General features: G+C 45.0%; 1 protein-coding gene across 1 annotated transcript in view; it reads right to left on the reverse strand.

Annotated features, from left to right (window-relative positions):
- The window catches only part of GRIN2B (glutamate ionotropic receptor NMDA type subunit 2B), a 403262-nt gene that overhangs the window by 44050 nt on the left and 342183 nt on the right, over positions 1–17029 (reverse strand). Inside the window, exons 5-8 of the mRNA XM_059404761.1 lie at positions 5419–5621; positions 4492–4663; positions 4124–4277; positions 802–927 (exon numbers count right to left, since the gene is read on the reverse strand). Of these exons, the coding sequence (XP_059260744.1) occupies positions 802–927; positions 4124–4277; positions 4492–4663; positions 5419–5621 (655 nt within the window). The remainder of the gene's footprint in view (positions 1–801; positions 928–4123; positions 4278–4491; positions 4664–5418; positions 5622–17029) is intronic.

Consider the following 17029-nt stretch of genomic DNA (forward strand, 5'->3'; position numbering starts at 1 on the left):
GCAGAAGAAAGCTCATTCTGGATGGGAGAAGATTCAGGAAAAAAAAGTGTAGTAGTTCCTAATTGTGGGATTCTCAAAAAGTTTTGGATGAGTTGTTTACGGGGATCCCAAGTCCCCCCTTCAGGAATCTAGTAAATGTTTTGTGAAGTCTCGTAAATGGCTTGAACACAGGGGCAGCCCTTGTATCTCTGGACCCACTGAGCCAGAAAACTGGACTGCCTCCAATGGTAGGGATAGGCGATAAGTGCTATCTGCTGGCCATTTAATTTCCACACCCCCCCTCCCCGGCCCACAATGTGTATGCTTCCTGGCAGAGGTAGATGAGCCAGGGTCACAAGTTTGGAGAACTTGCATCTCAGAGGTGGAGAACTCCTTTGCCACAGCTACCTAGCATCTATCTCGGGGAGCCCAATTTTCTTTAGTCTTAATATATGGCTTTATCTGCCTAGTTAGTCCATCTGTTCAGACAGGCTGCTCACAGCCTAAGGTTATCAAAATAGTTTCCTCTGACACATTTATGCTACACGAATACACGGCCAGCTTTCCTCTCATTTACCCCAGGGGTAGAACTGGGCTCACCGGGTGAGGCTTCTGCCAGCAAGGGACATACAGATCCAGACTAATCTCTTAATTGGGGGGACCTCTAATGAGCTGTCAAGCTGTTGACATAGAAGGCTGTGGGTTCACTTCCAGAAATGGGGAAGTCAGGAGGCAGGCAGACACCAAATGAGGAGTAGAGAGACTCGGAATGAAGAACGAGAGACACCTGCGCAGAAATGCGACAGTCGTAGGCGACCTTACCTCTGCCATCAGCGAGGCACCTGTTATAACCCACAGGGCTGAAGTACTCGAAGACAAAGACAGCCACGGCTGAGACGATGAGCAGCATGACGAACATCATCACCCATACGTCAGCACTGAATGGTTCTGGGGAAGGGAAAAAAAAATCAGTGCTCAGAATTAACACAGGGAACAAGCAGATTCTGATTAATCTGCATACTCATTTGCTCAGGCAACATGTATTTCGTGAGGGGGAAACAAACCACAGGTGTGTTGCGTCTCTCCCGAGAGTCAGGGCCTGGGTGGGGGAGGAGTGATGGGCGGTCTCTGAGTGTCTCCATTGCCCTGATGGGCAGGTCAAGGTCTATTTTCTTTCAAACACACGAGGAGGAGAGCTTCTTGCCTATGAAATTTTTGACACAGTTTCTGCTATTGCTGGGAAATGTGTATCTGCAAGAAGCATTGGAGTGGGGTACCTGAATCAGAGGGGACTGGGTCTTGGTTGATGCTGTCCCCTAGATGGCCACACCAGAGGATGGAGGCCTGGAGAAGCTTTCACCAATGCTTCCAAACCTGGCGTGCCAATTCATTCTCCACAGACAGAGTCGCCATTTCAGGCTTGACTAGATTCAGTAATCACCACACCCAATGAGTAACCGTTTGCCCCCTGCCTCACCTCTCCTAAACTTTCTAGCCTACATTTACCTTTCAATCCACTTGAATGTGGTGTATATGGGGTATCATTAGAGCAAGAGAATAGAAGTCAATGTAAAAAAAAAAAAAAATCCATCCACCTTGACAGTCAGTATCTGTAACAGTGGGTAAGTGGCCCATGACCGGATAACATGGCTTGGCTGTAATTAACAACTAGGAGCTGTTCCCTCACACCAAGAGAAAGGGTTGATGGGAAGGCAAGACAGCAAGAATGTTCTGCATGTGTTTCTTTAATTTCTTGAATCATCCCTGCTGAATCTCTTCCACGGATCTCAATCTCTCTGGCTTGGAGGTGTCTAGAAATTGAACAGTGCCTTCCAAGAGCCACCTCTCCCAAGGCCTACAAAAAGGGACAATTGCTATTCTTTCCCATGGTACGATGTTCCCTCAATTGTGTCTCAAAATAGTTCTGGCCTTTTGAGCTGTCACATCACATTGTAAACTCATAACTATGTGAATTAACATATTGTTTTTTCCATTTCCCAAATCATTAATAAAGATGAATTTGAGAAAGGGGAGAAGTTGGCTGGAAATTAGAATCTGTTTTCTTTACATGAAACCTACTTTACTTTTGCACTTTGAAGGGAATGATAAAAACCTGGTCACTTAACATTTTAAAAAGGACCCTGATAAGGCCCATAACCCACCGTGAAATGCAAAAGCTTTCAGTGGCAGCTCGTTTAACTCAAAGCCTCTATCAGGTGGAGCAGGGAAGCCCCCGCCCCCTCGGTTCTCACTGATTGCCATCCTACCCTGACTTCACTGTTGTCTAAGATTAGGGAACAAGGAGTAAAAGCATCCTCTCCAGGCTTCCTTTTTCTCCCCATGGAGCCCAGGGCAACTTTCTGCCCACAGAATACAAAAACATTTGTATTGGTTCTTAAGATTTAAGAAAGTACTTTGACCGCATGTTTGATAGAATCCTTTGAATGGCCCTTTCATTATGGTATTACCATATCTCTTTTCCTGGAGTCAAGGTCCTTTTCAAGTTCATACTCAGAAAGTGGCAGGGCCAGTTTATAATCTGAGGTCTTCTGGGGCAAAGTTTGTACTTCCTCATTGTGTTCTATCCCTTCCTCGTCTCTGCCCATCACACCAGTGCCTGATTTGGGAGCTGCCCTCCGAAATGCCCCCGTGAGAACTGGAAGTTACATCTGGGCCTTAATCTGGAAGTTACATCTGGGCCTTAATCAGGTCGTTGGGAAATTGCTTAATGGGTTTAAGATTCTGTTTCCTGGGCCATACAATGGGTATAAAAATAACCAGTGAGTATCAATGAGATAATGTAAAAAAAGGACGTACAGTGATGCCTGGAACACCACCTAACAGGTGTTCAGATGTTCAATAAATGTTGGCTTCTTTGACCCCTGCAAAAACTGCTTCTCCTCTAAACACACACACACACACACACACACACACACACACTCTTCTATGTCACTGTAGGGCTATGCTGATATATCCCTGGCTCTTCCAGTTCAGAAGCTGAGGTGAGTGCTGTACTGGTAGGTTAGAATTAGAATGTAGTTTCGTCTGTATCTCTTAATGTTCCAATTACCCTTGCAAAGGAAAAAAGCAAATGAAATACATAAAACTGCTATGAGGATTGCACATAGTGTGTGTGCTGTCTAATAACATGTCACATAAAATTGGCAGGGCCAGAATCGCCTCACTGTGAGAAGGCGAGCTGAGAAACTGGAGCAATTTATGGGAACATTCTATGGGACCTATAACTCCACTTTATAGTACCTTAATTAAAAACTTCCCCCTGCCCCCTGCCCGCTGGATAGAGCTTCAAGAAACATCAGTCAAGGTCTATTTCAATATCCTCATGAAAAAAAAAAAAAAAAAAGTTCCTGTCCTTCAGGGAGTCTGTGACTTGTCCAAGGGCTTACGGCTTGTTTATGGCCAAGCCAGACCTCCTATCTCCTAGCCCAATGTCCTGTACTCAAGGTGACATTTTATTTTCCAACCTCGTGCTCTCATGGTCCCTGCAAAACATATGGGGGTATGAGCTCACAGAGAAGCTCATCTAATTGAAATCTTGGCCTTATTTCACCGGGTCTTATATCACATCTAAAGCTTTCGACACAAAATTGATGCTGGAGAGTAGAGAAGTACAGAACCACACGAGGAAGGACGGGGTTGAGTGAAAGCAAATGTAGAATCTGTTGAATCTGGCAAAGCTCAGAAAAACTAGGTAAAACCAGAAAACCTCTTCTGGGAGCGTGGAACTCAATTCTTGAAGATCATTAAAAAGGTATTTCAATGATAACAAGAATTAGAAATTGTTAAAGCAGAAAGTAGCCTCAGAGATTAGCTGGTTGAAATGGCTTCTTATATGGATGAGGGAAACTGAGGCCCAGGATGGAGCACATCGGTTCAGGGTCAAGTGATGAGTGAGCAGCAGGAGTGGGACTAGAGGGGGAGCCCTGACGGCCAGCCCAGCACTGTTTTCTTACACTGTCCCACTGGTTTTGGGTGTCTTCAGTCTTCACGTGGGAGAATAACTGATTTTGAAAGTCCCCCAAATTCACCTCCCCTAGAAAACCACCTCCTGGCTGAAAGAGCCTGGTCACGTGTTCCTCCCCTGAATGTCGGCCTGCTTCACGCCGGCCAGTGTATCACTTACCTAAGAAGGCAGAAGGTGAGACAGTCCCATTGCTGCGTGACACCATGACACTGATGCCGGTCTCTATGAAGGGCACAGAGAAGTCGACCACCTCGGATCGCTCCTCATTGATGGTGAGCGATCCCACCGCCATGTAGGCCCTCTTCATGACCACCTGGGACAAAGGCACAATGCTCTAATTAGGAAGGCAAGGGGCCACCACAAGGGAGACCGAGCCCCGCAGGGGTTTCCTTAGTAGAGCAGGAACAGGAAGTCTATTTACTATTTTCTCTTTCCTCAAATTTATAAAGGAGCATTTTTTTTTTTTGTATTGACGTGAAACATAATAAACGAAAAGCATAAATGGCCCTGACACTCTGGACACTTACCTCTCCAATCATACCGTTCCAGGTTCCATTGATCTTCTTCCCGTGCTTGCCATTGGTAACCAGGTAGAGATCATAGGTGAACTTCACAGATTTAGAAATTTTCTTAAGGATGTCAATACAGAATCCCTTGCAACACTTCTTGATGTAACCTGGCTCCTCATCTGTTTTATTCCTAACCAACGCAAGACACAAAAAAAACAAAACAAGGCCGATATTACCCTTTACCATTAAAACTCCAACCCAAAAGCAGGTCTTCCCCTTCACCACTGAGCACAATGTGTACCAGCCCTGAGTGAGGAAATAAATGAGACCACAGAACCGCAGTTCTTTCATTAGCTCACCACACTGAACTGTGTTTTCTCACAATTTTTAGTGCTCCTTTGAAGTATAATGTACCTCAGGAATGTGCACATACCCTCAGGGTACAACTGGATAAATCTGTACACTCTGAATGCGCCCATTTAACCAGCGCCAAATCGAGAGACAGAAAAATTCCCCTTTTCTTTTTCTCTTCCAGGCATTTCCCACCCTCACCAAAGAGAACCATTATCTGACTTCTAATGGGATCGCAGGTTATTTTTACCTATTTCCAAAAATGTTTCTAAATCTCAAAATTTCAGGGCACAATGGCTCAAGGAAATATGGTTCAATGCCAGTGCAAATTTAAATGGCTCTAAATTGGACATTCCAGTTGTTGAGACCAGGCAAGGACAGAGCTATGTGAGCATAGTTCACAGCAAGTCTCTCAGGTCATGATTTGGACAGAACCACGGGGCTGCTCAGCAATTCACTGCCCAGTAGTAACTGAAAATTCAACTTGGTGCCCAATTCATTCAATGCCTCAGGTCCCTACCCAGGCAGGTGCCGACAGCTGTTATTAGATCTGCCTATCCCACGCCACCCAGAGCACTGGGGAAGGGGGCATACTCAGAGACTATGCGTTTTTGGCAGGGGACTGTGTTCCTCATGCAGGTTCCACTCAGAGGGTCCACGCTCTCCACAATGACAAAGGGGGCTTCCTCTAGGGTTACAATGCTCAGATGGTCATCCTCCTGTTCTTCTGTCTCAGGACACATTCGGGGCCACACGTAGTACTTCATCTGCAGGGACTTGTCTTTCCACTTGCCCACCTGCACAGGGGTAAACAAGAGACTCAGAAACCACTGGCAAGAGACCTTAGCAGCCCCTCCTGGCATCACCCAGGTAAACAGACACAGGCATCATATGTAATAGAGGGGAAATTCTTTTTAAACCTGTATGCTCAAAAGGAGTCTACCATGTCCGTATGTAAGAAAGGTAATACATTCATTTGCTCACTCACATACCAAACATTGGTAAGAGGATCTACCACGTGCTGGGCACCCTGCAAAACCTCAGGGCTCAGTGAGGCATCCTTCCGCCCTTCCGTCAAGCTCACATTGAGTCAAGGAGTCAGAAATGTAAACAAATGTTTACAGCAATAGATGGTAAGTGCTAACACGAAAGCCCGTACAAGTGCTGGGAGGGTGCCAAACTTTCCTGCCTTGTGTGACTGCCGGTTTTTTCCCACTTAACTGTAACAAGGAGCATGATAGTGAGAGCAGCAAATAGCTCTGGAAAGGTCAACAGAATGACTGGAGCAAATGAGCCAGAAGGATGTGTTTTGGCTTGTAACAGAGGTCCAGTGGGAAGCCATTGTGGAGAACTGGGTAGATCTGAATTGGAAGAAAATGAGAAGTCAGGGTTAAAGGAGGCTGATGCCACTTAGCCAGGGAAGGAAGCATGCTTGGGTGGTGGTGAATGCCATGGGTCAGTGCAGAAATGCATCTGCTGGCTTGGGTGGGAGCTCCAGGATGAATCACATAGGTCTTTCTGTGTACACAGGCTGTGTACTTCAGGGAGTGCCATTCAAACATGCTCCAGTGTGAGAAGTGGGTGCCCCCTGGAATCATTCACGTGGTGGTCCTGCGGCCAATCACCAAGAGAAATGTGTGGCTTCCATTATCTTTTCGAAGAGCCATTCATTCCTGTTGTTGTAATAGAATCTGCAGGACTTTGTTGGTGGGTTCTTGTTCTCACTCTGCCTGGAGTTTATACCTTTTCATTTTCTATAACCAAACATCTTCAATTACCCCAGGAATTATGGACTGTAAGCTCCTGCATTTTTCCAATCTATAATTTCCTCCACGCAACAAAGCAAATTAGCAGTCAAAGTGAGGCCCCAGGACTACAAAACTACTTAATTATTAAGTACATAAATCAATAAGGAGTAGCAGATGGGCAGCACTTCATAAGTTTTCAAGCAAATTGGCTTAGATTTCCACATTCCTACAAAACCCAAACTCCTTCGTGTCTGCTTTTGTCTAGTTGGGTCTCTCCCGAGTAACTTCTTAGGTGTCATTTGTCCTCCCTCCCACCTGCCTAGTAGACACCTAGTAGGTCTGTACAGCCACAGCCCTTGTTTTACTGTATCACTGTACCATGGACAGTGGCTTGGTGTCCTGGACCGACTTGTTGGTCATTAACCTTGGTGCTAGTTTTCTTCCAAGTGTATAAGCCATATTTTACTTTTGTGTTCAGAATTAGGCACTGAACCAAATGTTTGCTTTCCTTTTTGTGTATCATCTTCTCCGAACCGAAGGTCCTATTTTGGTGCAAGTCTGTTTTTCTTCATATTGCTAAGAGTACTTATTTCCCAAGCAGAATTATCCAAATAGCTTCCCAGCCATATGGGGATATTTATGTCTTCAGCTAGTGGTTAGAAGGGAGGCAGGACTTGGGGGAAGGGAGTCCCCCACCCTGGGGACCCGTGATGTTGGGTCACCTCCAACTCGCCCTATTTATCCCAGTGGCCAAATTGGTATCATTTTCTGTATGTTCAAGGATGGGGAAAGGTTGGGAATCCCTCATGTACCTATTTTTATTTATTTTTCAGTCTTACTATCTTTTCTCAATAGTCCCTTGTGGGTCTTTTTTTTTACATCCAAATCTGTTCTCTTCTAGCTTTACTGCTGTTGGTGTAGTCCAGGGGTGCAGCAGCCCACTGTGTGATGACTGCAGGCAACTTTGAACTTCACACAGCGTCCCCACCCCCCGGAGTGCACTGTGGACACTGCTGCCAGATGGCTCTTCCTAAAACATCACTTGGTTATATAATCGCTATTTAAGAATTCCGACAGCCTCTCACTGCCCTCGGGATGTGTCCAAATTTCTCACCTAGATGGTAGAGGGGTATGCATGCAGCTTAATCTACCTTGACAGTGTTAACATCACTATTTTGAAATATGAACCTTTTGTTCATAGTGGAAAAGGAGATTATTGACATTGAGAGCTAATATAGGTTAATCAGGAACAGGTTTCAACAAGCCAGCAGTATTTCCTTTTCTAATGGATTGACTCTCTCTGTAAGACAAAATGCTGCAGAGATAGCATTCTGGCCAAGCTTCTCACGACACCCTTGTGAACAACATGGTACAACAACATAGTATCGATTATTGTATACTTTGATAGATTTGAAAAGAGTTTAAAATATTTACCCCAAAAAGAAAAAAAAAAAAAAAGATTGTTTAATGAATCAGTGCCAGCTGGGAAAGAGGTCTTTAACTGACAGGTCCAGAGACTCTGTCCTTACAAGTGGCTTGCATTGAGTTTGCTAAAACCAAACAGAAGCAACGCTTACAAAACCGCACAGAGCACAAGGCTAAATGGGATGGACGAACTGCGGCACTGCAGACTCAAGGTTGGGAGTGATAGGAATTAATTGGAATGGGCTAAACCAAATGGAATGAAATTTAGTAATATTTATACATGACGTTGAGCACTTAGATTTTTTCTGAAAAGCAAATGCACAGTATTTAAAAGGAGACACGTCAACTAACAGCGTCTTATAAGAGCTATTGCAATAACAAACGGTATGTTTATGGCCGTACAGCATCTAGCAGGTGAGGTGAGGGAAGGGCACAGATGATCCCATTCTGCTGCTCATCCATCACACCACAGCTTGGAAACTAGCTGTTGATCCTATAATTCTACGATCAAATGATTGTTATTTACTAGATCATTCTCCTTCATCCAGCAATAACGGGCATACGGAGGCCCCACCTTTTCTCAGCTTCCCAGTGAGCGAGCCCTGTCATTGCTTGCTTCACTTTAGTTCAATTCAACCTAGAGCAGCTGCATGCCAATTCTGTCCCAGGCACTGGGCTATGTTACACATAACAATACCAGGTAGCATTTAGCAAGGGATTAGGATACAGTAGGCACTGAACATTCTAAAAATCTCATTAATCATCGCAGCCAGCTTGTGAGATGGGGACTATTATTTAATGTCTCATTTCACAGCTGAGAACAGAGGGGTTTGATGACTTACCCACATCGTCATGGTGAGTGAGTGTAATAGCAGGATTTGAAGCAGAACGCTCTGGCTCCCAACCTTGGGCTGTACCCACTACCCACACTGCTGCTCTGACCTTGAAGGAATAAAGCAAAATCCCTGTCCTCTGAGGACAGTCTAGGGGGAAAGACACTATCTCTTGATAAGAAGATTAAATTAGGCTTTGGTAATTACCTAACAAAAGGTATAACTAAAGTACTCTGGGATTCAGAATAGAAGTGATTATTTCTGAAAGGATTGGGGAAAAGCCTGGTGAAGATCCTTATCTTTGAGCTAGGCCCTGAAATGTGGTAGAGCATGAGGCAAAGAGTAGTCTATCCACCCAGGCAGTAGCAAGAGCAAAGGATCAAAGTCCTACAGTTGCTCAAGGAGAGACCAAGGACAGCCCTTCACAGCTGAAAGGTATGATGTTGGGGAGAATCGGCCTAGCTCACTTCTCCTCCTCCTTAAAGATCTGTTCATTCTAGTTGGACAATCTTCATTTTCTAGAAAGCCAGATGGACAGCACTCATCCCTTCCCAACCACTTGGTATGTCACACCGGTAGGTTGAAATTAACTGGGGCTAATTTGAAATTGGCAAACACCGAAATTCAGGGCTTCCCTCGCCCATCCTCCAGTTATTAAACATTTGCCAGCCCACACATGGCCCGGGGTTACCAAATCATTCGTTATCTCATGCCACTCACTACGGCAGTTAGTGACTTTAATTTTTCAGGTGTCTTGTCTCCTACCCTAAATTCTTAATGTAACCCTAAGTATTTTTGTGACCATGGACAATTGTTTAAAACTCTGAGTCTCAGTGCCCAAATTGGTAGAATAAGGGAATGATTTCTAAGGTGCCTTGCATAAAATCTCAGGATCCCAGAATCTTTTTAGGACGGAGGTTCCCTACCACACTTCCACCTGATTAGAATCCAGTGTAAAGCATTTTACGTGATTATTTCCTCAAGGGAGGGAAGTGTCGGGTTTGTTTACACAAAAAGATTAGCTCGTCTTCAAGTAATGATTCTTTTTTATTGTTTCTTCAAGGATGACTGCCGTGAAGACGAGAAGTTCACAAATTCCCCAGGACTGAAAGGAGAAACAGTTTTGGGAGGAAAAAAGGAAAAGAAAAAGAGCCCTCCGCCATAAATATCAGATTCAATGCCAATACACAGTGCTCATGCGAAAGGCCATGTTTAATCACCTCAAATGAGCTACCTCAAGGCAAGGAGCAAGCATTTAGAAACAAGTGAACAGCTAAGTATAATAGGAACTTTTTGTGTGGAAAAATAAGTATGTCTCAACAACTTGTTTAAAAGGGAGGAAGTATGGTGGAGAGATTATAGATGGGAGGGTTTGTTCAGAGTGACGAAGAACGGCAAGAGGACAAAGAGAAGCCTGAGACACTAAAAGGGAAACTTCTAAATGCTTTCCTAGAATATCCGGGCTGGTGTGAGTTTGTAATACCGGAAATGCAGATATTTCAGAGAAAATACAGTGAGAAAAGCTGAATGAAGAATTTGTAGCTGAAGTTAAAATATGATCAGAAAAAGAAAAACCTTGAGATAATAATGAAGAAAACGCCTATAAAGTGCTCTGAATTCCTCAGAGATAAGCACTAAACAAACATCATTACCAGGCACACATTTACCAACAACATCTGTCTATAAAAAAGGCTGTTCTCCATACTAACATTTAAAAAGAGCTCTTGAGGACTGAAATCATCTTTCTCAAGAGACCCCTCCCTCCCCCCCAAAAAAATCTCTGGTGAGTTTCCTCAGAAAAACATGGAGTCATTTTTAGGGATTCTGGTTTGGTACACTTGGTACAAGCTGAACACCTGTTCAGCTGGGGACTTCTCCTCAAAAGGAAGTCTACCTTACAAACCTGCCACATATTATTCCATAGCCTCCGCTCAGGAAAATTCCAGAGAACTGATCTGTGGTGATTTTAGACTTCAAAGTCTTCCTTTTTGCTAAAGGATTTCCTCCATTACCACTAGTGAAACTGAAACCCTGAGAAGGCCACACGTAAAAAAGGCAGCCACAGGGACCGTGTTCCTGCTGAAAGTCCCTGAGTTTGTCCCTTTGGTGAGTGTGTCATCATGGAGAAGGGAGCGGGGCCTGGGCAGGACACAGCTGCTGTGAAGGCTGCCGTAGTCCTTGCACAGATAGCAAAGGACATCAGTCTCCCCGGACTGCCTCTCTCATCGGCACAGAAAGTAATTTTTTAAGATCCTAGAACAAAAGCACTTATGAGAGCCTCTTTAGGTGTCAAAGGTTATTTTTCAAAAATCAAAGTGTTTTTGTTTCTTGTTTGAGATGGCATCTGGCTCTAACACTCAACACTTGCTTATTGTATGCATTCTGCTGACTTTAAAAATGCAAAATCTCAAAAATTTTTACATATTTTTTAAAAGATTTTATTTGTTTAATTGACAGAGAGAGCGAGAGAGCACAAGCAGGGGGAGGAGCAGAGGGAGAGGGAGAAGCAAACTCCGGCCAAACAGGGAGCCCAATGCGGGGCTTGATCCCAGGTCCCCAAGATCATGACCTGAGCAGAAGGCAGATGCTTAACCAACTGAGCCACCCAGGTGTCCTAAAAATACAAAACTTAAAACTACATGTGATTTCCTTGACCATGCTAAAAGAACAGGCACAGCACCTGCCAGGCAGCCTGCACACACATCCCACTCTGTCCCAAAGCCACGCCAGGTCTGAGACTCCTATCAGAGCAGAAGTCTGAGGTTAGGAAGGCACTCCCATTTCTCTTCCCTAAAGCCACTCATTTTAGCACTGAGGACTTCTAAAGGTTGAGTGTCTGCTAGTATCCCATTTTGCTCAATATTTATTCCTCCATATCTGCCCCTCTTCCCCATCACTGGGAACCAAAAGGACATTTTGATGTATGGCCACCCGCTATATTATACAAAATACATACACAAATATATGAAAAGGGGGACATGTGTGTGGGTGCATGTGTGTGTTTTCCAAAATCATATCATAATATACACTTGTCTCTGCAACTTGCTTTTTCCACTTCATTATACATTATGGGCTTACCCCCAGTTAGCACTAACTCCCTTAAACAGCTACAAGGTATTTTTAGTAATGGACATGTCTCAATGCATTTAGGTGTGCCCCTATTAGTAAATAGTTAGGATATTTCCTAAAAATAAATGTAACCAAAATACATAATACATATGTTGATATTTCCAACACATTCATGCTCATTAATCTGAATAAGCAAAATAAAAGGATATTTATGCTTTTAAATGTTCTTTGGGAATACCTTCCCAAAGGTATGTAGGGACTGAACTTCCTATCAGCAAAGAACACAAGTGCCCATTGCACACATTCTCTCCAGCACTAGATTTTTAACACTATTAACGTCTTCCAATCAAAGGAAAGAAAAACGGCATCTAATTGCTTGAATTTTCATCTCCTTGGCTCGCAGTGAGTGAGAGCACCTCTGCACATTAGCATTTAGGTTTTCCCCTTTTATCCTCTAGTCTTATCCTTCATGCATTTTCCATTGAGCTGTTTGTCTTTCTTATCTATTTGTAGGGAGCTCCTGGTGCAGCAGGAGAGTTACCCTCTATCTGTCAGACATGCTTGAAGTATGGTCCTCCCTCTGAGCTTTGTCTTCTGTTTTTGCTATATATATATTTTTTAATGCACAGAATTTTACCTTTACCTTTTTTACTTTCATAGGCTCATGTCTCTATACATGGAACACTTGGTTTTCCCACTTTAAAAACAAAAGATCTACCCCCTCTCATGCGTTCCTCGCTCCTCCCTTTTGCACGGAGCTTGTCCTCTACTGTCTGATGGACATGTAGCCTTGCCTCCGTGTTGTTCAGTCTTCCCTCTGTCCGTCCTCCTATCCCTCTCAAGTGCTCTGCATCCTTCTCAGCCCTTCTCAGGCCTCCTCACTTCCAAGATGCTGAGCTTGCTCACCTTGCTCCAAGAAAAAGCTCTGTTTGATCTTCCGGAATACTTTTGCCAGTCAACCACCCCCTCTTGCTGTGATATTAAAATGCTAGCTGGAGTTTGATATATAAATCCCTGTGTCTGAATAGGTCTTTAAGCCCTTTAGGGCAGAGACCGCACTATTTTATTTCTTGTTGTCCCTTGTCCTGGCTTGAGCAAGTGTGTTCTAAATCACTGAGTGTTGTCACCAGGCGAAAAAAAATACACAGTAGCCTCCATAGGCTGCACCAGGTTGAATTCTGGTGTTCTTCCCCAAAAAGGCCTTTGGAGGCAAAGGCTGCCACACACACTGCTTCTCTCCATTCTGTCTCTCTCCAGCATCCTGATTATAGAGCTGCCCAGGACTGACTCAGTTCCTGTGCGCACTGCTGTAAGTATAATGGTGAAATCTGGTGCGCTGAGAACCTAATAGGGCCCCCAGGACAGCGTGAAGCCCCTTCTCCCAATCATCTGCATACCCAGTGATATCTAGGTTTAGAACACCACCATCTGAAAAATATATTAGCAAGTAATTTCCATATTCAAATTTGATCCATGACCGCCTGGGCCTATTATGGCTCCTCTGGGGCTCAGGAAGCTGGGGACCGGCAGCCTGGGGACACACGGGCCACAGGGAGGTCCAGCCAGCCACTCTTGCCTGGCCCTGGTGTAGGTCTCCCAGGGAGATGGAGCCATTGGTTGTCACCCCAGGTCTCGGCTGTTCTCCCTGACGCCCGGGACTCCCGGGGACTGTGAATTCCTCCCACACCGTGCCGCCATGCAAGGCCCTTGGACAGATCTTTGTCCTCGACTCGTTCTTTTCGCCGTGTCTCCTGCTCTGGAGAGCAGAGGAAGGGAGAAATGGCGAGCTAGGGTAGAAAGGGGTGCTATGGCTGGAAGCCTCTGAGTTCCTGGGGAGCAGAGGGCAGTTATGGGCATTTCAGATAACTCCATGAACAGATGTGATGAGAAACCTGGCCTAGAGAGAGAGAAAGAAGGATGAGGCCCTGCGATTGAGAATGAAGTCGGCGATAATACTGGAATCACTGCAGCTCTTCAGGGCCAGACCTTGGGCCAGGAACCTCACAGGGAGTCGTGGCGTTCCTTGGTCACTAATTCCCCAGAAGGGGGAATGTTGTGATGCCCATAATACAGACAAAACACAGACTCACTGAGGGTCCAGGGTCTTATCCCGGACCTCTTTGACTCTAGAAGTCCATGTTTCTTTCAGTCTGCCCTGTTGTCAAGAGAATATTCCAGACCTCTTTATTCCTCACCTTACTGTGATCTGAGAGAGAGGAGGCGGCTTCAACCCCGTAGCCTCCTACCCCCACCCCAGCCTCCCAGAAACTGTGAACGATGGTTGTGTCTACAGGCTCTGTGGCAAGTCTGCAGTGTAGGCCTGACAGGACGGTAGCAGGTGGCAGTGGGAGGCCCAGCACTGACAGGCTGTGTGACCTCTGGTGAGTTACTTCATCTCTCTGGGCCTGGTACATCTCAGCTTTGTGCAAGTATTTGCCGTTTTCCTCTTCCTTCTCCCCTCTTCATTATCACTATTACGCCTACGACTGAAACATGGGTACAACTCTTTAACATGCTTAACTTACTCCCAGAAACACAGGTTTTTTATTTTGTTTTGGGTTTTTTGTTGTTGTTGTTTGTTTGTTTTTGTTTGTTTGTTTTCCTTGCAAGTGGCAAGGGGGAAATACTGAATAAACTCCAACTTCTCAAACTTGAACTCAATTCATTACAATGTGTCAGGGTAAACTCCGTGCAATTCTTTTGGTTTTGTGTGCTATTTTCATACAAATAAAAACAGAAACCACAAGGATTAAAAATGCTGTGACCCCTCTAGATTTAGCAAAGGCCTTGAATCCAAAAAGCCCCAAAGAGCCAGGTGTTCCCTCTTCATAAACCCTACCCTGGGATGAGATGAAGATTTTAGAAAGGGCATTCATTCTTCTAGATCAGAGCATTTTGTTCATAGCTTGCCACAGAGGCTCAAATAGACTGAAAGGTTCAGCACATTGTCCTGAAGTGTTTGAAATCTCCCAAGCTGCTGCTCCCCTGTCCTCGGACATGAACCTCAGAGCCCCATCTGGGGACTTACGAGGGCTTAGTCACTGGGAGTTGAACTCCACCATCTCCCGTAAGCTCCCTGTTCCCAAAAAAGGCCCTCCTCTGAAGCTTCCAAATGGAGCCCTGCGCCATCCCTCTGGGACACAAGGGAGGCAGGTAGGGACGTGCAGGTCGAATTTCAACAGTACCCAGGCTCGTCCTGCTTTCCCCGAGTACACTTCCTCCTACATCGCCGGGCTCTGGATGTGTGTGCAACACGCTCAGAACATGGGCTCGCCCCAGAACACAGCTCAGCCAGGCTGCTGACTGCTGGATGTGGGTGGACGCCAGGGGTGCTGCTAGCATCTGCTTTTGGGGCCCAGGACACAGGCTCCAGTCATGGAGGTTGGCTTCTTACTCTCCTCCTTGATCCTCAAATGAGAAGCTGTCAGGGGAAACGGGAGGTGCGTAGTGTCTAAATGTGACTTCCTGGATTTGAGCACTGGCTTCACAAGTATTTGTGTATATACGTAATAGACACAACGCATGCATGCATGAATGTACTAATGTATTGATTAGTCCATTCATTCATTCAATCAGTCCACTACCTCATTCTGTTTTGCCCTATTAGTCGAGCACAGAAGCTTTGAAGTCCGAAAGGCCTAATTTGAGTCCTGACTTGGTTTGTGTGTGACTCTGGACAAGTTACCTAACCGTTCACTTTTTATTTATTTATTTTTTAAAATCATTTTTATTTTTTATTATGTTATGTTAGTCACCGTACAATCCATCATTAGTTTTTGATGTAGTGTCCCAAGATTCATTGTTTATGTATAACAACACCCAGTGCTCCTTGAAATCCATGCCTGAATACCCATCACTGGGCGAACTCCTCCCCCACCCCCCTCCCCGCCAAACCCCTCAGTTTGTTTTGTAGAGTCCACAGTCTCTCATGATTAATCTCCCCCTTCGATTTCACCTCCTTCATTTTTCCTTTCCTTCTTCCAAGAGCCGAGATGCCTTTCAACAGATGAATGGATACATAAGATGTGGTCCATATACATAATGGAGTATTATGCAGCCATCAGAAAGGATGAATACCCAGCATGGATGGGACTGGAGGAGATTATGCTGAGTGAAATAAGTCAAGCAGAGAAAGTCAATTATCATATGGTTTGACCTAACTATTTAAACTCTCTGTTCTGGATGCCTGCTGCTCTATCTACCTGCCACCTTCCACCTGACTCTTTATGCTCACTCTCTCCCCCGACCTCTTTCCTTAGTTCAGTCTCTCCTCCTTTGTGCACTGTTTCTCACAACTGCATGGTCCTGTGGAAGCTGTCATGTGACTGCACTTCTCAGTCCATCCCCTGGCCTCAGGGCCAGGGGACCGGACTGCTGGGTGAAATCCCTGGGATTTGTAACCTCAGGACCAAAAGGAGTGCCAAGTCAGTGTCACCCCAGTAGCATAAGCCAGAATACAAAAATTTCAGATGCAGTGGGCAAGCATAAGAAAAAACCTGTTTTTTATGCAGAGAGAGAAGAATGAAGCCAGCAGCCAGAGACAAGTATATACAACTGGGCGAGAGTAAGATATCTGAGAGCATCGGAGTCCTGGCTTGTAGCTACTCTAGAGATCCCACCATAGTTCTTTTGTGGGTTCTGATGAGAGAGCCTGTTATACTTGTAATAAATTTGCCTTTTGCTTAAGCTAGTTCAAGTTGGGTGTCTATTCTTTATAATCAAAGCAAGTCCTCATCACACATTGTTTATCTCACCTATAAAAGGCCATAGAGAATAACTCAAACTATCTCCATGGGATTTTGATAAAAGTCAAATAAAATAATGTACATACTTTGTGGAATGCCTGGAACACAGTGAGCCCCGAGGAAATGCCAGCAGTTGTGGTGCTCATGGTAGTATCTAGCATCAGCTTTTTGTGAACATCTCAGAAGCCACGAAGTGGGCTGGCTCACCAGTTCGCCATTCCTGAGCAACTGCTCCCCTGCCTAGGGCCAAGGGAAGGAGAAGCAGGAGGCCCCACAGTCAAGCTCAGAGCTCTGGATTTAAGCAGGGCCAATGAGCTAACTTTTCTGTTGTCAAGTCTGACAGTGGCTTGTGACTGCATTTCCCACCTGGCCCCCTGACCCCGAG

Source organism: Mustela nigripes, chromosome 6 (genome assembly GCF_022355385.1).
Source record: "Mustela nigripes isolate SB6536 chromosome 6, MUSNIG.SB6536, whole genome shotgun sequence".
Taxonomy (NCBI): Eukaryota; Metazoa; Chordata; class Mammalia; order Carnivora; family Mustelidae; genus Mustela; species Mustela nigripes.